The following is a 23,247-nucleotide window of genomic DNA, read 5'->3' on the forward strand; positions in this document are numbered from 1 at the left end:
GGAGAAGTTAGTTTTTCCTTTCTCCAAATTCCTTAAGAAGGGTGGAGAAAGGAGATGGAAATAAGATTTGGAGAAAGAAATTTAGTAAACAACTTTTCCATTTTTCATTTTTCTACCTCTCCAATTTTCTATTTTTTTTGGAAAATCCTCCATTTCTCCACTTTGGTAAACAGCCCCAAATAAACTCTCCCTTCTCTCTAAAAGCTAGATAGCTTTCTCTCCAAGCCACACCTAGGGCTACCAAGATCTTCCAAGTTTGTCTTCAAGATTCTACCTTTCATACCTTTGAGCATCTAGGAGGGTAAGATCTAAGCTCCTTTTGTGTTTTTAGTGTTTTCTAAGGTATCTTTTTATAAAGGTGAAATCTTTATGATGTTTTGGTGTGTTCTTGAAGTGGGTGTGGAAAGGGGACCTTGTTAGGAGCTTTGTGGAGTGTTGTAAGTGAAGGATAAGTCTTCAAGAGGTAACCCATGCTCTACAAAATCTATTTTGCTTACCTATATGATGATTTCTTGGATTCTACATGTGATTTTTCTATGAAATGTGAGTGTTGATGCATTGTCTTGTGAAAAGGCATATCTAGAGCTTATTATTAGGGTTCATGTATGCCATTGCTTGGCTATTCCTTTGATTCAAGTCATTTTGTTGTATTTGGTGAGATTTGGCATGTTTTGGACTTGAATTTGAGCTTGGTGTTGAAAATCTCCGAAGGGATTATTTTGTACAGGTTGGTGTACCCGCGGGCGGAACGGCGGGCAGTGGCCTACCCGTCGCCCCACCCGCGGGGAACGTGGTTTTGTGGGTGTGTACCCGCGGGCAGAACCACGGGTAGGGGTCCACCCGTGGCCCCACCCAGGGGGTACAAATGTTGGTTGTGTGGGGATTTGTTCCCTGTGTTAGGAATAAATTGTAATAGATTTTGATATGCCATATTGTAATTTTATTTTGGTTAGATTAGTCGAGTCATAGACCAAGAAAGGGAAAAATAAATTCATTAGTTGAGGAAATGGATGAAGAAGATATAAAGCCTAAAATCAAGAATTTGCCTAGTGAAAATGGCAAACAGAAGAGGAAGATGTATGCGTATGATATTATGAAGATTATCATCCTAAGAAGAAATCCCTCAAAGAAATTCAAGAAGAAATCCCTCAGAAGAAAGAACGTGACTTGAAGTTTGCATGAAGCTATCTTGAAGATCAAGCATCTATGGAAAGAAAGGAGTACACCAAGTGAAACAAGATAATGACTAAAAGGTTGTACGGACGAGTTGGTAGAATCTTGAAAAATTATATGCAAGGTTAAAGGTTTGAATCTCACATCCCATAAATTTCTTAAAGAAGCCAAGTTTAATTCCATTTTGGCCGAAGGGAAGCAATTTGCAAAGTCAATGGGATGAGATTTCCATATTGACTAGGACGAAGGGAAGCAATTTGCAATGTCAATGAGATGAGATTTCCATATTGACTAGGCCGAAGGGAAGCAATTTGCAATGTCAAATGGATGAGATTTCCAAGTGAAAAGTCAAAGCGATGAAAGGATGTAATTTCAATTTGAAGGGATGAAGTTCAAAATTGATATCTCAAATTGATATAGGGATGCAATTTCAATCTGAAGGGATGAAGTTCACGTATCTCACCCTTGGGGCAGAAGTTTCAATTTGATGAGATTTACAAAGGGCTTCAATTCAATTGGAGATATAAATAGCAAGGGATGAGATTGCAAGTCCAAATCAAGCAAGGGATGAGATTTCAATTGACAAATCTAGCAAGGGATAGAGATTTCATTTCCAAAAATAGTAAGGGATGAAGTTTCACATGAGAAGAGATTTCCCAAGTCATTTGAAGAGATGAAGTCTGGAAGTAGTAGACTAACCCAGACACGTGAAGTACAGAGGAAAATATAAGAAGTAGTTGAAGAAGCAAAAATACTAGTCTAACTAGTATGAGATTAAATTTGGGATTATATTTTGAAGATAAAAATCCCAAGAGGCGTGATCTACACCAGATGAAGATTTATGGGACGCCATTTTTGCGAAAATCTCAAGCTCAAATTGCAGAGAATCTCTGACATATCTGCAACATTATCTTATCCTCTGAAAAGGCTATACAGCTAGATGAAATTCAAAAATGAGAACGTTTCTCTCCAACAGAAATATTCTCATTACCTGCTATAAATAGATGAAGATTGAAGCAGTGGAAAGCAGAAGCAAATAGCAAGAAGCAAGAATACAAAGAGCAAATAGCAGAGCTAAACAGAGCATATGAAAATTCAAAGAAAGCTTTCCATCTCAAGAAGCTTAAATTGATATATTCTTTGTGAGATAAACACTCAGAGTGATACAGAGCTTACAAAAGAAATATCCAAGAGTGTTAGAATCTTCATCAACTACAAGAGACTCAGCGCACCATTGAAGATCATCTACAGAGTCTCAAAGTTGGAAGCAAGGCAAAACTTGTTTTGGAGCAAAACAAGGGAAATGGGGAAAGTAACACGGAGTTGTGAAATCCTGGATTGTCACATGGAGTTGTGAGATTCGAAGCAGTAGTGCCGGAAGACATTGGGCGTGATTAGTGCGGGCTTTGTGATCAAAGCACTAGATCACGGAAGGATACGTTTCTACCGGAGCGTAGAAGACGGGGGGAAGTAACACGGAGTTGTGAAATCCTGGGAAAGTAACGCGGCGACGTGAAACCCGAAGCAGCAGTGTTGGAGGCACTGGGCGTGATTAGTGTGGGCTTGGTGATCAAAGCACTAGATCACGGAAATTCATTGTATCTTGGAACCAAGAAGTGGTGGATATAGTGAATTGCTCTTGGAGATAAGAGCAAGTGGAGTAGGAGGATTACATCACCTCGCGAACCACTATAAATTGCCTTGTGTTCTTTACTGCTTTCTTTACTTACTGCTCTTGCTTGCTTCTCACGAGAATAATCTTGACACAATCTACACACACACCGTATCGTTTATTATTTCCGCTGTGCACCGAACTCTAACAATCTAGTTAAGAGTTTTGGTTTCTCTTTTGCCTCTGCAATTGTTGTATTGTGCTAAAAAGTTTGAAAGTCTATTCACCCCCCCCCTCTAGACTTTCACCTTACCTCTTTTGGGACCAACAATTGGTATCAGAGCGGGTGCCTATCCGAGTCAGAATTTGTCTCTAACCGATACCAACAACTAGTATCAAGAGCAAGCTGTCTATTTGGGTCAACCTTGTTTCTGACTGCTAGGCAGATCCATCTTTCCCAGTGTGTGTAAATTGGATTATTTGTCTCTCTTATCCACCGAGAAGATGAATAAAGATTTAGCTCAAAATCTATTATTCTCGCTTGATAAATTTGATGATTGGAAAGTTCGTATGCAGGTTCATCTATCAGCTTTACATGATGAAATGTGGGAAATTATCTCTAACGGCCTGATCGAAATATTGAAAGTAAATACGGCTTTTCTTCTATCACCGGATGCTCAACAATTCGTACCAAAGCCAAAACCGGAATGGACATCGGATGATAGCAAGAGGAACAATCTTGAAAACATTGCCAAAGATATTCTGTTCAAAGCCATTGATGATACTATATTCCCAAAAGTTCGAAAATGTACAAGTGCAAAAGAAATTTGGGATACTCTCATCAAGATCGGAGAAGGAGATGAACAAGAGAAAGATAATAAGCTCACAATTGCTATGAAGAAGTTCGAAGACTTCAAGATGCTCTCAAATGAATCCACTGTTGATATGGAAGCTCTAATGATCAAAATCCTTTGAGAAATTAATGACCTTGGCAAAAATATTAGCCAAAAGGAAATTAATCTCAAAATTCTACGAGGCTTACCATCTACATGGGACATGAAGGTTACGGCTATGCGAGATCACTGAGATCTAAGAATATTGTCAACCGACAAATTATTTAGTGATCTTAAAGCATATGAGTTTGAAATGAAGGCCAAAGATGATGAAGCTCATGAAATTCGAAATCCAGCTCTAATGGCCGAACAACCATCAACTTCCAGGTCAGTAGATAATATTGATTTTATAACTGACGAACAATTTGCTCTTTTTGTGAAAAAGTTCAAAAGGTTCATGCGAAAATGAGACAACAAAAATTCTGCTCGTGGAAAATTCGTCTCTCGCACGTCACAAGAAGAAAAAGTCGAAGAAAACAACAATTTATGCTACAATTGCCGCAAACCAGGACATTTCAAAATAAATTGTCCGTATCCGATCGTTAGCAAGTATCAAGGCATAAATGTTGAATCTACACCGAATAAATCCGAAAGCAAAGATCGAATGTTCAAGCGCGACAAAAGAAAAGCTCTCGTTAGCAATGAACCAAATGAAAATGATGAGTCGAATGGATTATCATCAAGTGATGAAAGTTCAAGTTCTGAAGATGACACGGCTCTAGTATGTAAGTCAATTGAGTTGAGTTCAAGTGAAGATTGCTTTATGGCTCTTGGAGCAGAGGAAAAAGAGGATGTTTGGTACATTGATAGTGGTTGCTCACGCCACATGACTAGAAACAAATCATATCTAGTGAATTTCAAGAAAATCGATGGACCAAAAGTTATATTTGGAGGAAATCAAAATTATGGAACTACAAAAGGAGTTGGTACAATTGAAAGAAATGGTTTCAAGATCGAAGATGTTTCATTTGTGGAAGGCCTAAAATTCAATTTGTTGAGCCCTAGTCAATTTTGTGATAAAGGCTATCTTGTGGAATTTTCCAAAGAAAATTGCCTAATAAAAAATGAGCTCTCAAATGAAGTTGTGCTCACTGGAAAAAAGAGAAAGAACATGTATGTTGTTGATTGGAGTACAAGCAAAGATTCAGTATGCTTAATGGCCAGAAATTCGAATGAAGCAAATTGGGAATGACACAAAAAGCTCAACCATTTAAACTTCAAGACTATCAATCAACTTGCAAAGAAAAATCTAGTTGAAGGACTACCAAGTATTATCTTCAAGAAGGACCAAGTATGTGATGCATGCCAACGCGGAAAGCAAATCAAATCATCTTTCAAGTCTAAGACACACGAATCAACATCAAGACCGCTAAGCTTGTTACACATGGACTTATTTGGACCCGTTGATCCAATAAGTGTAAGTGGTAAGAAATATACTCTTGTTGTTGTTGATGATTTTTCTAGGTACACTTGGACCGTGTTTCTCAAGAAGAAAAATGAAGTTGAACAAGTGTTGCCAAAGCTGTTGAAGCAACTACAAAATGAAAAAGAATTGCAAATATCAAAAATCCGAACCGATCGCGGAACTGAGTTCGTGAACAGCGTGATACAAGCTTTTTGCAATATACATGGAATATCACATCAATTATCTGCCGCAAGGACACCACAACAAAACGGTGTTGCCGAAAGAAGAAATCGGACGCTTAAAGAAGCCGCACGAGTGATGATAAGTGCAGCCGGTCTCCCGAAAAGATATTGGGCGGACACTATCAACACTGCCTGTTATACTCAAAATCGAAGCATGATCCACAAGCAGTATAGTAAGACGCCATATGAGCTATATAAAGGGAGAAAACCAAATATTGGTTATTTTCATATTTTTGGATGCAAGTGCTTTATTCATATTAATGATAAATTGCATCTAAAAGTTTTTGATGAGCGTGCAGATGAAGGAATTTTTCTAGGATACTCGACTACCAGCAAAGCATTTAGAGTTTTGAACAAAAGAACAATGGTGGTTGAAGAATCCATACACGTGGTATTTGATGAAAAATCACACGTCAATATTGATGCTCTGGACGAAAATGGCAAAAATATTGAACAAAATGTAAGAAATGAAGTTCGGGATGCAATTGGTATTGAAATTGCAAATCAACTCAGGGATGAAGTTGAAGTGGAAATTGCAAATCAGCCCCTGGATGCAATTACTGGAGAAGTTGAAAATCTACAAATGAAGCAAAAATTCGAATCACTTCTCAACCAGTGACCCCACCCAGTACCATGCACTCATTTGAACCAGACTTAAGATGGCTCAAAAATCACCCACCATAATTGGTGATCGGAAATGTTCGAGATGGCGTGAAAACAAGATCATCTACCATGGAAGCATTGTTCACATGTTATCTATCTTAGATTGAACCAAAAGAAGTGGACGAAGCTCTAAATGATCCAAGTTGGATTGACGCCATGCAAGAGGAACTCGATCAATTCAAAAGAAATGACGTTTGGGAACTTGTTCCAAGACCAATGAACCACAATGTTGTAGGAACCAAATGGGTCTTCCGGAACAAAGCAAACGAAGAAGGCGTGATTGTTAGGAATAAAGCAAGGCTCGTTGCAAAAGGACACTCTCAAGAAGAAGGAATAGATTTTGATGAAACCTTTGCACCGGTAGCCAGACTCGAAGCTATAAGGATTTTCCTAGCCTACGCCACACACAAAGATTTCATCGTTTATCAAATGGACGTGAAAAACGCATTCTTGAATGGACTACTCAAAGAAGAAGTTTATGTCGAACAACCTCCATGTTTTGAGGTAAAAGGCGAAGGTGACAAAGTCTACAAACATAAAAAGGCATTGTATGGGTTGAAACAATCACCTAGAGCTTGGTATGATACCTTGTCAATGTTCTTGATAAGCTGTGGATTCCCCAAAGGCCTTGTTGACAAAACTCTCTTTAGAATTCAAGATGGTGATCATATTTTATTAGTGCAAATATATGTTGATGATATTATTTTTGGAAGCACTAATAATTCTTTGTGTGAGAAATTTTCGAAGCTTATGCAAAATAAATTCGAAATGAGCATGATGGGTGAATTGAATTATTTCTTGGGCTTACAAGTCAAACAATTGAAGGAAGGAATATTCATCAATCAAGCAAAGTACACCCGCGACTTGATAAAGAAGTTTGGCCTTGATGGAAAATCATCGATTAAAATTTCAATGAGTACATCAATAAGGCTAGACAAGGACGAAGATGGAAAATATGTCGATCAAACAAAATATAGAGGAATGATTAGTTCACTACTATACCTCACTGCAAGCAGGCCGGACATTTCTTATGCTGTGGGAGTGTGTGCAAGATTCCAAGCAAATTCAAAAGAAAGCCACCTCACCGCAACAAAGAAAATCATAAGATACTTGAAAGGCACAATCAATGTCGGATTGTGGTATCCTAAAGGTACAGATTTTACTCTAACTGGTTTTTCAGATGCGGATTTTGCAGGTTGCAGAATAGACAGAAAAAGCACCTCCGGAACTTGTCAATTCTTGGGAGGAAATCTTGTTTCTTGGTTTAGCAAAAAGCAAAATTCCATCGCAACTAGTACCGCCGAGGCCGAATATATTGCTGCAGGAAGTTGTTGTGCTCAGATTTTGTGGATGAAGCAACAATTAAAAGATTATGGAGTGAATTGCGACGATGTTAGCATATTTTGTGACAATACAAGTGCGATCGCTATCACTCACAATCCGGTGCTTCACTCAAGAACCAAACATATCGACATACGAGATCATTTCATAAGGGATCATGTTGAAAAGAAAGATCTAAAAATCGAGTATATCCCTACGGAGAACCAAGTTGCAGATATTCTCACGAAGCCTTTATGCGAAACAAGATTTTCTACCTTAAGGCATGAATTGGGAATGCTTGAAATGAGCTAAGTATCACTGGACTTAATCTCATGATTTAAAATTTGATACTTGCGCTCAAATAATTTTTTTTGATATATACGTTTATATATTTGTTCAAAAATTACATGAATAATTTAGTCCAATGTGTTTAGTGTCTATTTGTAAAATTGCATGTAAAAATTAACGTGAAATTATGTGCCATGTAATTTATTTTCGAAAATCTGTGTTTATTTGATTTAAATGAATGTCTAAGTGTTTGTTAGCATTGAAAATTTAACTAATATTGTTGGACCATGGTGAATAATTGATTGTTAAATTAATTACTTTAATTAGGCTAATTGGACTAATATTTATTTAATTGGGTTTATTAAATGGCCCATTGAATAATTAATTAGTTTAATTACTTAATTAAATGTAATTGGATGTTGGATTGTTCGGCCCGAGATGATGAAATATTTAATCGAGTTGGACCAGGCTGCTTGGATGAATTGGGTTGCCTAATTAGCGGGCTTGACTTGGTCTTGGCCCACTAAAATTATATGTGGATTATATAATTTTGAGGAATTTGAATATTTGATATTATTTAGAAATTTAATGAAATCATGAACCTGGACACAGTGGTGTCCCGATACATTCCTTAATTTAATTAAAGAAATTAAATTAAATAAGGAATTAAGAGTTGGTTGGAGATTTTCCCTCACCCTCACCACTATAAATAGTGGGTTCATTTTCAAAGAAGGGGCTCTGGAAATCTGCATATCGAAGCTCTGCCGAAATCTCGCCAGGATATCGTCTGGAACACGCCCGCAGTTATATACTGCGTATATTGCGCTGAGGAACACGCCATTTGAACACCGGGAGCCCTTCTTTGAAGATCAAGCTGCATATTAGCCCTTCATTGAAGAACAAGCTACATAACTCCGGAGGCCCTTCAGCAAGGAACTACTTCCAGCTCGGCATACTTCCAGTTCGGTATACTCCCGAACTCGGCATACTTCCAGTTCGGCATACTCCTGAACTCGGCATACTTCCAGTTCGGCATACTCCCGAACTCAGTATACTTCCAGTTCAACATACTTTGAACTCGGCATACTTCAAGTTCAGCATACTCTGAACTCAACAAGGAACAGGGAACTACTTCAAGTTCAGCATAATCTGAACTCGGCACACTTCCAATTTGGCATATTCCAAATTTGGCACACTTCCAATAGGCATACTTGTAGTAGAGAAACAGAGGACTTCTCCTATACAGAGATTGTACCCCTCACGTTTGATATATACTTGATACTACTTGTAACCTATACTTTGAATTTTGAATATATACAATTCAAGTTTTTCGCGTTTACATATTTTGGCATAATATGTGTGTTTTTTTCCCTGCATCATTGCATGTTTCCACAAAGTGAGCAATGTGCTGTCGGGGATTTCCCTTGCCATCGAATTGCTGGAACTTAGGGGGTTGATAGTCGTAGGGCATTTTCAATTCCTTAATTCTTTGTGTATAGGGCTTAGCATAGGAATATGAAGGTTGGCATTCATCCAACTTTCCTTTGATGGCCCCCATTATGTAGTCCTTCAACTGATCCACCGGTATCATGCCTTCAGTGACTGGGAGTATACCGAACTGGAAGTATGCCGAGCTGGAAGTAGTTCCTTGCTGAAGGGCCTCCGGAGTTATGTAGCTTGTTCTTCAATGAAGGGCTAATATGCAGCTTGATCTTCAAAGAAGGGCTCCCAGTGTTCAAATGGCGTGTTCCTCAGCGCAATATACGCAGTATATAACTGCGGGCGTGTTCCAGACGATATCCTGGCGAGATTTCGGCAGAGCTTCGATATGCAGATTTCCAGAGCCCCTTCTTTGAAAATGAACCCACTATTTATAGTGGTGAGGGTGAGGGAAAATCTCCAACCAACTCTTAATTCCTTATTTAATTTAATTTCTTTAATTAAATTAAGGAATGTATCGGGACACCACTGTGTCCAGGTTCATGATTTCATTAAATTTCTAAATAATATCAAATATTCAAATTCCTCAAAATTATATAATCCACATATAATTTTAGTGGGCCAAGACCAAGTCAAGCCCGCTAATTAGGCAACCCAATTCATCCAAGCAGCCTGGTCCAACTCGATTAAATATTTCATCATCTCGGGCCGAACAATCCAACATCCAATTACATTTAATTAAGTAATTAAACTAATTAATTATTCAATGGGCCATTTAATAAACCCAATTAAATAAATATTAGTCCAATTAGCCTAATTAAAGTAATTAATTTAACAATCAATTATTCACCATGGTCCAACAATATTAGTTAAATTTTCAATGCTAACAAATTGCCCCTTCGAGACTCGCTTGACGTGCCCGAAACGCGACGGGAAGGTAGTCTCGAAATTAACCGTAGTAGTCCAAGAGCCTATATTTGCATATTGCAACCAAATTAATGTCATTTTGACCACAAAGCCTCCAATTTATGTGAATGTCCAACAAAATTAGATGCAAAAGCCCATGTTTGACAATAGCCCAACATTCGGAGTCCATAGTGCCACATTAAAGGCCTAATTTTTCCTATCATTTCATCAATGGTCTATTTCACCATTCTTTTTCCATTTTTAATCTAATTTAATCCTAATTTCAGTAAAAATTACTTTCCCTCCAGAACTTGGAATCTAGCAATATACGAAAATTCCCCATATTCCATCACATATAGCGTATTAACCTTAGAATTCTTACCGGAGATAATGGAGTCCACATAAACTGTGCGACTGCAGATAACACAAACATAACAAACCTCTTGCAAATTGAGCCCAGGCGAGATTAACCTTATCAAGACTCCAAAAGCTAACTACAACTTAACAATTTGAGATACTTTCGGATCGCAGGTGAACCACCAAAACAGTATAAATACGTGTTCATTCCTGTATCTTCAGCCAGCCGTTCAACACCTTTTATATCTTCAAGAACAGGGCAGAATCTGCAGGTACTCTTCAACTTTACGCCCTATTCATGCATACATATTTGCCTTTAATTTATTTTGCAGGGAAAACGAAACAGAACCCAGATCGTTTTTTTTTTCGCCGCATCTTTGTTTAGATACGCGTTCATTCCTGCATCTTTGTTTACTTTCGCGCCGTCAACCCTTTGGGGACGAAAGCTGCCGTAGTCGTCGGGCACTGCTCTGGCATGCCCCTATCCTACGAACTGCCGTTGTGCAGGGAAAGATCTCTCCAGGCCTTGGACTTGACTCCAGGGCCACTCGCTTCCAGCCACAGGGAATTAATTTTCTTCGGCAGTGGCCCTCCATATGACCTCGCATTGGCACTTGGAAAAGGAGAAAGCTACTGTTGGGACGTTGCTACTCATGGAGGATGCGTATGGCTGTCGACAATGACATCATTGAAGAGGAAAGCTATTGGATAGTCGTCGTACTCCGGCGAGTTACCGTCGGTTCATGACGGAGAAGATGGAACCACTATGGGAGTTGTTATTCATAAAGGAGGCTCTGGAATTGAAAGGCTCATACTTTGCTTTTGGTGTATTCCAGGAGTTTGCCGTGCACCATAGAATCATCGCCGAAGAACCAATTGCTTGGACCGACCGCCGGCGAGCTTGATAGAGAAGAAAGCTTGTTGAGGCTTCGCTGTGTTCGTCGACAGAGGTACCAAAATAGCCAGAGTTTTTTGCTTTTTAAATTATCCTCTGCTTTGTATTTAAATAATGACTACATAGAGCCATGCACCATCACACTTTCCCATATATGCTTGCGTGTGGACATAGTTTTCTTGAGGTCAACATTGAAATACCATCCACAGTTCTATTTGCTTCGTCTTTTTCCCATCACATTCTCCCATCACACTTTGCTTTGTCTTTTTCCTATCACACTTTGCGTGGGAGTATATATAGTACTCCACTTGTCCATGTGATATTGTGATGGGGTGTATTAGTGTGTATATGTATATACTACATAATATATATGTAATTTGGTTGCATGTGGTGTATGCATGCTGTGTGTACATATATATATGTGTATATATGATATATTTATATAATAATATGTAGTGCACTTTTATTTGTGTTGTGCGTATCATATAAATATATATAACATGTACACGCACCATGTAGCATAATTTATATATATAATATCCTTGTTGCATATATTGTGTGTATATTTCCTTTGCCATATAATATATGTACTCACTACACACGCATGTAATATGTAATATATGTACGTGGTAAGTGTATACGTATAATATATATTATATGGGTTGCCTTGTGCACATATCATCACGTGAAAAATTTCCTTGAACAGTTTCATGGCGATTTTAGACTTAGAACTTTTTCCTTGCTTTATAAATCGTTATTACTTATGGACTTGGCCTCTTGATTCATAATGCAGATTCATACATCGCAAACTATTTTTGAACAGTGGTAGTGTTTGGGGAAGCCATGGGAGCCGATCAGAAGAGGAGGCTCAAAGTATCAAGCGATGAGACTAGAAAAAAAAAAAGCATGTCGTTCATCGTTTACCCACCGATGACGCCAAGAACCCTCCTTGCCCCGACACTGCCTTATCGAGTGGAGGAATGGACTCGTAACGCCGAACACCAGCCACCCAAAACATGGGTTCTAAAAATCGGGCTAGGTCATATGGAATACTCAGACCCACTCCCGACCCTAGGGAGACGGATCCTTAGGGGTGAGGCTTCATGCAACCAACGTCCCAGCTTCAGAGGAGAGCTCAGCTTCACAACGGGATATTGGGAATGGACTGAGACCATACTCAGTATGCACCGTGAACTCCTGGAGGCCGTGACGATCTACGATGGCATATACGCCTCGCTGTTCACTTATGACCGCTCGACGCATATCGTCTAAGCGTTCTGTGAAGCGTGGTGCCCTATGACCAATACACTGCTTACATCACTTGGTGAGCTCTCAATCTCACTTTGGGATGTGCATGTGCTCTGCGGTCTACCGATATATGGCGACATCTATGATGAGTATGTCCCAACCGCCTTAGAGTTAACGGGGGAAGACACCAACCCTGACTCCACTCCTCCAAGTTGTAAGTACTTGTTCCAAGCATATTGCTATATTAATGACCGAAACAGGCAACGAGGGAGTCGTCGCAAAAAAAACAATAATGACCGTTCAGTTCCCATTGTTGACTGGATAGAATTTTGGAGTAGAAGACCGCCAGTTTATGACAGACCAATGCCAAGGAAAGAGGACAAGAAGAAAACTCGCCCAAGGAACACCCAAAATCCAAAAGGCAAGATCCCATCATTCAAGGGATGGACTAAAACGACCAAAGCACCCTTTGCCGAGCTCGGAATTTCCCCTGAACATGAAAATGAAACTCACTTAGCGGCATACTTGAGTTGCTGGCTATGCGTATTCGTGCTCCCCATCAAAATGACGAGAGTCATTCACTTCCATACATTCAAAATGGCTTGCTTAATGGCGACAGGCAGAACATTGAACCTTGGGATCCCCGTGCTTGCGAGCATCTACACTGGACTGAACGTGATATCCCAATCTAATACCCCGGGGTTAGCTGATAGTCGCTTCCCCATCCACTATGTATATGGATGGTTGTCGCTTTATTTTGACACCCATTTCGCAAAAGACCACACGTCAGCTTCTCCGTTGATGATCACCTACTCGGGGGAGGGTGGTGCGAGATATTACGGACCGATAGAGGCTTGTCGCAAGATTTTCAAAGCTGACAGTGCCAACTGGCTTTGCACGACACGCCACTTAACTAAGGATCTTCACTTCCTTGACGATGGGAATGCCCACGACACCGACGACGAGTACTTCATGTGTCTCCGCTCTAACTACCTCGTATTACGATGGACAGATGCATGTGTCGCCGAGCCTTACACTCCTCATCGATTTAGCCGACAATTTGGGTACTATCAGGATGGCGGTTCTGGCATATTGGGCAATGACGAACGTGAATTCACGCTTTCGGAGGGTTTCCAACGTTGGCGCCATTTTACACTTAGGGGCTCAGGGTCGCGAGTGACATTTCCCGCGACTCGAGTCACTGTCACTATGAAGAAGTACTTCTCGCGGAGTTACAAGGATTGGTGGGCGCAAGCCCATGGGGACTACCTTGAGCGCAGCATTAACGATTTAGTTCCTGAGTACCCAGCCGACATGCAGCATGAAGCCGGTACCTCCAAGAAAGTCCAACGTCTGGTTCAAGAAAGTGAACCGCCACCCAAGAAGAGAAAGGAAAACATTATTCCACAAAAGGAAGTTGAGGTGATATGACAGGACTCGGATGATGAAGATAGCCGTGACCACCACTGGAAACGGCGACGAGACAGACGTTCGCCTTCCCCAGTGGAGGTAAATCACTGTTCTTGCTTATCCCAATTATTGCTGATAGCGTTTAATTTACCCTCCTTTACTTCTTGACAGGAAAATGTGGCGATACCTGCTATGGGAGGAGCTGAGTCATCGAATCAAAAGGGGGCTACAAGCAATACTGGAGAAAGCGGACACTCAAACAATGCCCCAGCATCGAACACGCACCAGTCAGAGAATTCCTTCGACGAGCCACGCGTAAGTCAGCAAGATAGACCTGAGGTCTCTGTCTTTGATGGAAAAAACCTCGTGCTGGAAGAATTTAAGGTGGTCGTCATAAATGTCTGGAACAAGCTTTGCAAAAACTTAGACGAAACCTCGGTAGAGCATGTTTCATCTTTGCAAGAGAACTTTATGAATGCTTTTGCAAACCTGCGGCCTCGTGCCTTTGATAACCTAAGGTCCACGATTTCTGACAAAACATCAAGCGAATCCCAGTCTTTATCTTCGGCGAAAGATGAGCTCAAGAACGCACGAGACAAGTTTAAGAACCTTAAGAAGGATTTACTGGACCAACACAAGATGCTTAAGGCTGCTAAAGATCGGGAAGAGGAATTGGAGAAAGAGTTGAAGTTAGCTCGCGCCAAGGCGGAGGAATGCGACACTGCGATTGCCAAAATTACAGATGACCTGGGCAATGCTAAGACTGTCGTTTCGGAGGCTGAGGCAGAGGTCACCCGCATTAAGGACCTGACTGTACTGACGCCAGAAGATGAAATGAGCCTAAAGGGGGCAAAGAGAGGCTTAGAAGCTTGCAAAGACAATATGCTTAGCTTTAGGCTTTTTTATTGACTAATACTCTTTGTCCTTTAGTTTCTCTTTTGATTGCAAGAACTTTTTCTGTTTCGTTTCTAACTTCTGATAATTGAATACTTCTCATTTATGTGCCGGTCTTTTAGCAATAATTCATACAACTTTTCTTTCACCCGTTGAAGGATTGTCTAGATAACCCATTCTTGCAACATGAATTGGATTTGTTTTTGTTATGACTGAACTTAGATAATTTGATTCTAAGCTGCCCACGTACTCTTATCAAGGAGATCAAGTCAAACGTAGTTCAAATGATTTTTTTTTACAAAGTAGAGCCGTTCACAGTTTAGACTCATGCGGGCCAGGAGCGTCTATGATTTGGGCCCACCCATAGACAAAGCGAGATGCATTAGCAGTTTACCCACGTGCTGCATTTTTGGTGGATGAGTCATTCATCATATCTTCATGACTTGTGTTGACACCCCAAGTTTAAGGGTGGTAAAGCTTTAGGAACCTTCCATTGATTGGACCGATCTTCAAACCATCTTCACTAATCAGCTTGTAAGCCCCACCGGTGTAAACTTCTAGAATCACGTAGGGACCATCCCACCTTGAAGTGAACTTGTGGCCGGTTTTTCTCGTGACAATGATGGGCCTACGAACAGCTAGGACTTTGTCCCCAATTTGAAAGGAACGGGTCCTTACCCTTTTGTTAAAAGCTCTAGACATGCGAGCTTGATAGCATTCCAAGCTTTGTTGCGCCTGCAGACGCTTTTCATCCAAGGCTTCTAGCTCAGCCAAGCGTAGCTTAGCATTCTCTTCATCAATAAGACCCTCCTGTATAGCCAACCTTAAAGAAGGTATTTGGCGCTCTAGAGGCAAGACCGCTTCTACACCATACACCAAAGAGTATGGAGTGCTTTGAGTAGGTGTGCGATATGTGGTTCTATACGCCCACAAAGCTTCTTCCATTCTGTCATGCCAGTCCCTTTTCGATTTTGAGACCACTTTCTTCAACAAATTGCATAGGGTCTTATTAAAAGTTTCAGCAAGCACATTTGCAACTGCATAGTAAGCTGATGAGTTTCGCTGCTTAAAGTCAAAAAGCCTGCAGATCTTGTCCATCAACTTGTTGTCAAAGGGCTTCCCATTATCTGTTAAGATATATTGCGGGATACCAAAGCGATAGACGATATGGACATGGAGAAAGTCTACAACATTTTCTTTCTTCACCTCATTCAATGCTACAGCTTCCGCCCACTTTGAAAAGTAGTCGGTGGCAGCTAGTATGTATGCGTGCTCTGTAGATGACTTAGGCGTAATTGGGCCAACCACATCAAGTCCCCAAGCATCGAATGGCCAAGATGCAACTGTTGGGTGTAGAGGTTCCGGTGGCTGATGAATAAAGTTTGCATGATATTGACAAGCTTGGCACCTTCGAGCATAGTCTATGCAATCTCTTACCATTGTAGGCCAATAATATCACATTCGCTTAATGTGGAAGTGCAACTTGGGACCGGATTGATGTGCACCACAAATCCCAGAATGAGCTTCTTGCATAGCTTGTAAAGTTTCCTCTTCCCCTAGACATCGGAGAAAGACTCCCTCGAATGAACAACGATACAATGTCTCTTTATAGTAAATGAAGCGAGGAGTTCGACGCTTTATATCCACCCTCTTATGTGGATCTTCGGGTAACTTCCCATCAGTGAGGTAGTCAATTAGCGATTGCCTCCAGTCATCTTTGCCAATATCATACACTGAGGCAGTAGGGAGTTCAACAGTTTCATCAACTGAGCCGTCTTCATTGAAGATTGGCGGAACTACCCACTTTTGACATACTCGCACTCGGGCTGCAGGATGAGCAATAGTTGAAGCCAATGCGGCTAAGGCGTCAGCCTGGTTGTTTTCTTTCCTCGGTACATGTTCAATTGTGACATCCCCTAACCATTGCATGAGTATCTTTGCATAGTTGTTATATGGGACTAACTCCGCCTTTTTCACTTCATATAAACCCAACACTTGGTTTATGATCAACTTTGAATCTCCATAAATGTTAATTCTCAGTTGCTTCATGTCACCCGCTATTTCGAGCCCAAGTATCAATGCTTGATACTCAGCAACGTTGTTTGAACATTGCTCGGTCAAGGTGAATGAATATGGAAACACCTCGCCTTCTGGAGTGACGAAGACAACTCCAGCACCTGCCCCTTCTCTATGCGAAGCTCCATCAAAGTACATCTTCCATGGGGGTAGGACTTTAATGACAAGCACATCTTCATCAGGCAAATCGTCAGACAACTCCCATTCAGCAGGTATTGGGTGATCTGCTAGGAAATCGGCCAAGGCTTGCCCCTTGACAGACTTTTGCGATACATAGATGATTTCAAATTGTTGAAACAATAAGTACCACCTTGCAAGGCGGTCGGAGAGCACGACCTTCGCCATAACATACTTCACCGGGTTCGCTTTGGAAACAAGCCGGATGGTATGAGCCTCAAAGTAGTGCTTAAGTTTTTTTATGGCGAACACAAGTGCCAAACATAGCTTTTCAATTGGGGAGTACTTTAACTCGTTCGGGGTCATCATTCTACTGAGATAGTAGAGAGCATTCTCTTTCCCCTTGTCGTTTTCCTGAGCGAGCAAGGCGCCCACAGAACTGTCTTGGGCAGAGATATAGAGGATTAGTGGGCGACCATGAACAGGAGCGGTTAACACAGGCGGCTTCATCAAGTATGACTTGATACTCTCAAATGCGTTCTCGCATGCCTCATCCCATATGAATGGTATACCCTTTTTCATCAACCGACTAAAAGGTTGACATCTTCCCGCTAGGTTTGATATGAAACTTCGGATGTAAGCCAACTTCCCTTGTAAGCTTTTAAGCTCATGAAGGTTTCTCGGCTCAGGCATCTTCATTGTGGCGTCAATTTTGGCTTGCTCAATCTCGATGCCCCTGTGTCGAACAGTAAACCCGAAGAACTTTCCAGCGGCAACCCCAAAAGCACGTTTCAGGGGGTTCATTTTTAGTTGAAACTTTCGTAGGTGGTCGAAGACTTGCCTTAAATGCACCAAGTGATTTGTGCGCAATTTCGACTTCACAACCAGGTCGCCTATGTAGCATTCGACCATTTTATGGAGCATATCATCAAATATTGTCTGCATAGCCCTTTGGTATGTAGCACCTGCATTTTTCAAACCAAAGGGCATTACTTTATAGCAGTAGATGCCTTTTGGCGTTAGGAATGCAGTTAAGTCTTCATCTTCCGGCGCCATGCGGATTTGATTGTAACCGGAGGAGCCATCCATGAATGACAGGATCTCATGCCCAGTCACGGCATCTATCATTAACTCCGTGATAGGAAGCGGGAAGTCATCTTTCGGGCATGCCACATTGAGGTCCCGAAAATCTACGCAGACGCGGATCTGGCCGTTCTTCTTGCGCACGGGCACAATACTGGATATCCAGGTTGGATATTTAACTTCACGAATGAAGCCATCATCAATAAGCTTATTAACTTCTGTTTCAATTAAGGGAATGAGCTCGGGGCGGAAGCATCGTTGAGCTTGCTTAACCGGGCGACACCCCTTCTTCACTGCTAAGCGGTGCACAGCTACCTTTGGGTCTAACCCTGACATCTCCTTGTATGTCCATGCAAAGACATCAATATATTCTTTTAGCAATGTAACATAAATTTCTTCATCTTCGTCAGATAGGAATGCGCTAATGAAGATAGGGCGAGGATTTTCAGGAGTTCCCAGATCAACTTCTTTTAATTCATCCACTGCGGCTCGTACCCCTTCTTCTAACTCATGGGGTGCCTCTTCTGCATCTTCCCCCTCAATCGGGGTTTCATCACATAAAGTGATATGGAACGACGATGCCACCTCTCCCTGAGTGGTTGGTGGTACGTCATCACTTGAGCATACGCTTTCCTCATTTTCCTCTTTATGTACGCGAGTGTGTACAATGGTCTTCGGTTGGACTTTCAACACTTCACCACATGCAACATGAATATATGTTTCTCGTCTCATCCGAGAAGGAATCATGCTTCTAAGCTTTTTGGGAGGCTCCATTTCAGCGGGAATATTGGCACTGTCTTTAACAACTTGGACAGCCCCAAGTCGATCATGCATTGATTTTCTCTTTAGGGCTTTAGGACTTGACCCCAGTCTATCAAAGACTGAACGTCGAGAGTCTGCCTTACCAATTCAGTCGAAGACTGACTTCTTTTTGTCTTGCCCATTATCACTGGTAGGAGTGAGTTTTAGGTCATACTCGCTTCCCTCCGCGGAGATACAATTACTTGCAGCCCTGTTTATAAGAATTCGCACTGGTTTAGGGGGGGGCATAGCCCAACCCTTTGCGTGTTTGAGGTTCTTGGTGACTTGCCTTGCCTTTACCACCGGCTTCTGGGATAAGCTTTCCCAACTTCTGTGGCTCATTGGGGTTATAGCCAGCTTTGGCTAAAAGCTTATAAGCGTTAGGGTCGAAACCCTCAGTACGTTTGGCAGGGAATATTTGGCCCACTTTATCGCCACCTTTATCTTCAGATGATTTTGCTGCATTTGCTTTGAGTGTATCAATCCTTGCAAGCGGGAAGATGAGTTTTGTGTTGGGCTGATCTCTCTCTACAACTTGTTTTCCCTTTGACTTTAATTGGGAAGGTGGATCGTCATTGCTTTCCTCAATATCTTCAACAATAACTTGTCTTTTAATGTAGAACTTTGCATCCGCAAAGTAAGACTCAGCCTCTGTGAAAGGGCTTTCATCGGAGACAACCTTTTCAACTACGCCGTTCCTTTCAAACATGAGGCATTGATGCCAAGAAGAGGGTACCACCCCATTTTCATGTATCCACGGCCTTCCAAGTAACAAGTTATAAGATGTCCTCGCATCTATGACATGGCAGAGGACACCTGAACTTAGGCTTCCAATTCTTAAGTCAAGTCTGATGATGCCGATTACTCTTTGCCCTCCCTGGTTGAAGCCTTGTATCATTAGACGACTTTGGGCAAGCTCATCTATAAATATACCAAGGTCCTTCACAGCTCGGAGGGATAGGATGTTGACAGCTGAACCTTGATCAACCATAATTCTTTTGAGTTTTTGCCCACGGGTGTAGCCTTCAACAAACAGTGGGCGATTGTGTGGCGTGCCTCCAAGTAACAAGTCTTCATCCTTGAAGGTAATTTCCGTGGAGTAGGAAGTAGCCTTATGCATTAGCACTTCCTCATCCTCGATATGTTTAGGAGATGAACATTCACCTCCATCTTCTGGCTTGTCATTTGTATTTAGGCAGGAGCTAGAAGTGCCTGCCCCTTGAAAATCAAATCCTTTTGGCATATATTGAGCCAAAGGAACTGGTGCTCGTGGTTGCTTGACATGCCCCTTCGTCTTTGGTCTGCGGGCATTGCCACTCGTTGAGGTTTTCTCAACCCAACTTTTCACTATGTGCTTTTGATGCTTCATCGGCTCAACTTTCTTCTTTCTATGAGTGACAAACACCCATTTTCCTTCGGACGTGTTATCATTTTTCCGTGGTTCTGAACTTTGACCGACAGCGTGCTTAACAATGAAGGGGAGTGGACGCTTCCGTTGTTTCCCATCTTCCTTTTCAGTACACAGCGGAGCGAACTGTCCGAGTGTAATTGAGATTTGATTCGAGCTCGCGTTAGCATCCGCGAGCTCAATTTTTCCATCACTGGCCAGTGCCATAACTTTGTCTTTGAAGATAAAGCATTTCTCAATTGGGTGACCGAGAAGACGGTGGTACTTGCAGTAATATGGGTCATCCACCCTTGTAGCTTCATCGGGACGTTTCATTTCAGGCAACTCAATGAGCCTAAGTTTGAGTAGCTCATCAAACATGGGAGATACATGGAATCCAGGAAATGATAAGTCTTCTCCTGCCTTTCTTCAATGGTCGGTCTTCTACCACCCCTTTGACGGGCCAGAAAATGATCTTGACCTAGGCTTCTCAGTTGCCTTAGTGAAGACTGTCATAGGAGCAGCCTTCACATTCATCACTTCTTTCTTTTCCTGCTTTGGAAAAGGTTTGTTCCACTTTTTAACACAAATATTATGTGGGAAATGGGCATCATTTTTTTTTTTTTTGTAGCTATGGCATAATATGTGTGTTATGTTTAATTGCTTATGTGAAAATTGCCATGTTAAATGTTTTTGGTTATTTTAATTGGTATCTAAAATAATTGGCTAGTTTCTAAATGAGTGAATTCCATTTTTGGTCCTACTGTTATAGGGGCGTTTCCAATTTTAGTCCACCTTAATTTTTTTTGCCACTTTATAACCACTATTATTGAGTGTGTTCCATTTTTAGTCCCATCGTTAGTATTTACATCAAGAGGGCGTGTAATCTAGGGGTATTTTGATATTTCTTCTCATCCAAGACTATGTTTGACTAAAGAAATGAGAACATTAAACCTAAAACCTAAGAAACCTCGCCGACCCATGTTGGAACGAACGAAACGATGTAGCTTTGGCTTCCCATTTTCGTTGTTCGAAGAGTTATCTTCGAATATCGGGGGAGGAAGACGAAGCGCCTGGATTAAAAGAGAAGAGACAAACATAAAAAGACCAAAATACCCTTGGATTATACGACCTCTTGACGAAAATATTAATGGTGGACTAAAAGTGGAACACATTCAATAACAGTGGTTGTAAAGTGGCAAAAAAAATTAAGGTGGACTAAAATTGGAAACGCCCCTATAACAATAGGATCAAAAATGGAATTCACTCTTTCTAAATATTTGATTATTTGATTATATGTGTGTTTTAGAAACTACCGTATATGTGTATGTGTATTCTTGGTGATTAATTGAAATTTGACTAATTTCCAAATCTGTTCTTATTTTAATTGGGAGATTAACGTGTGTATGCATGATTATATATGGATGTGATTTAATTGCTATATTTTAAAATTCCATATATGTTTCGAATTACATGTGAGATTTATGAAATTGTGTGTAATTTGTGTGATTATATTTATGTGTTATGTGTGTACGTGTTTTGAGAAGAAAAAGGAAGAGATCAGATTGGATTGAAACCTCCCTCCCTCTAAACCTCTACCCACAAAACCCAATCCCATTAAAACTCTTCACCTTTCAAAACTTATACGTCTTAAACTTCCACCCATAATTAATCCCACAAAAATCTAACCCTCTCTCACAAAATCAGATCCCCTCTCTCTCGTAAATCTCCTCCCAAATCCAAACTCTATCGCAAATCTTCAAGAATAATCAGAGGTGTCCATTCATAATCTTCATACTCTATACATCTTACGTATATAGGGTACCTAAGAGACGGTGAGGCATTTAATGCCCTTGTCTGCTAATGATAACTCTTTTTCTCTTTCCTAGTAACACCCTAACGAAAAGACACCTCCACCCCTAAATGTACCTTGTCACCACACCTATTCTAAAAGGTCTCAATTGAGATTTCTCTCTGAGAACTATACCTCCTCGTAAATCTTCTTAAACCATACGAAACCCTTCGTATTCCTCTCAGACAAGAATCCCAGTTCTACCAATATCAGAAATCTCTCTCTTTCTCAAGCTCTCAATATCACCGGCGAACACCATGTCTGGAACCAAAGCCATGCAACCCAAAAATCTGCTTATTCTTCAACAACAGCTGATCGATGGGATGACACTCAATCCGGAGTTCTTCATGATTGGAGCAGCCGACAAGGAAATAGCAAAGAAGATTCTCAATGCTTTGAAGGATTGTGGACTATACGATTTCTTCACCTACAAATATGTTGGAGCTTTTGAAACAGATGTGACCGAGTTCTATCTGCATGCTACTGTGAAGGACAATGTGATTCACTCTAAAGTTGGAAGAACAGATGTTCAAATCTCTGAAAAAGACATCAAGGAGTGCTTCAAATTCCCTGATTCAGAATTGATGCCAGAAACTCATCATTATGATGTTAAATCTTTTTGGAATGAAATTCGAGGTCCAAAAGCACCTGTAGTTCATGACTCAACCAAGCCAAAGAACGTGCTGAAACCGGAGTATGATATGCTTATAGAGATGATGTACAAGATTCTTGACAACAAACTTGGAAGTGTGGACGATCTATCTGGAACATCCGTGAGTCTGATGAACGGAATCATGCAAGGAATAAAATTCAACTGGGCAAAGTACATCTTCAATCGACTGTTATTCTTTGTGAACAGTGCAAAACCTCATGGCAGACCACTTGAAGGAAATCATTTTCTCCATAAAGTTGGGTATGGACTTATTGTTGGAGAAATTTTGAGAAAGAAGAATGTGCCTCTTAGAAGACACAAAAATGTTGGAATCTACAGAACACTTTTCAGAAAATTTGGACCCGACTATGGCAAGAAAACAAATCGAAGGAAAGGATCATAAGGAGGTGGTTCTACAAGTACACCACAAAGCTCTCGAAAAAGGAACAGTAGAACTCCATTTGCAGCAAGTGCACACATGGGTTCTAGCAACCCAAGCAACAGAGATCAGGAAGCTGTAAGCTCGGCTATAG

General features: G+C 41.0%; 1 protein-coding gene across 1 annotated transcript; it reads right to left on the minus strand.

The window, feature by feature from the left end:
- Positions 1-16,201: 16,201 nt before the first annotated feature.
- LOC109191489 lies at positions 16,202-17,521 on the minus strand. Its single transcript, XM_019342149.1, has one exon. It carries the CDS (start codon positions 17,519-17,521, stop codon positions 16,202-16,204), a length of 1,320 nt encoding a protein of 439 aa, XP_019197694.1.
- Between the last annotated feature and the right edge of the window lie 5,726 nt (positions 17,522-23,247).

Source organism: Ipomoea nil, unplaced genomic scaffold, assembly GCF_001879475.1.
Source record: "Ipomoea nil cultivar Tokyo-kokei standard unplaced genomic scaffold, Asagao_1.1 scaffold1652, whole genome shotgun sequence".
Taxonomy (NCBI): Eukaryota; Viridiplantae; Streptophyta; class Magnoliopsida; order Solanales; family Convolvulaceae; genus Ipomoea; species Ipomoea nil.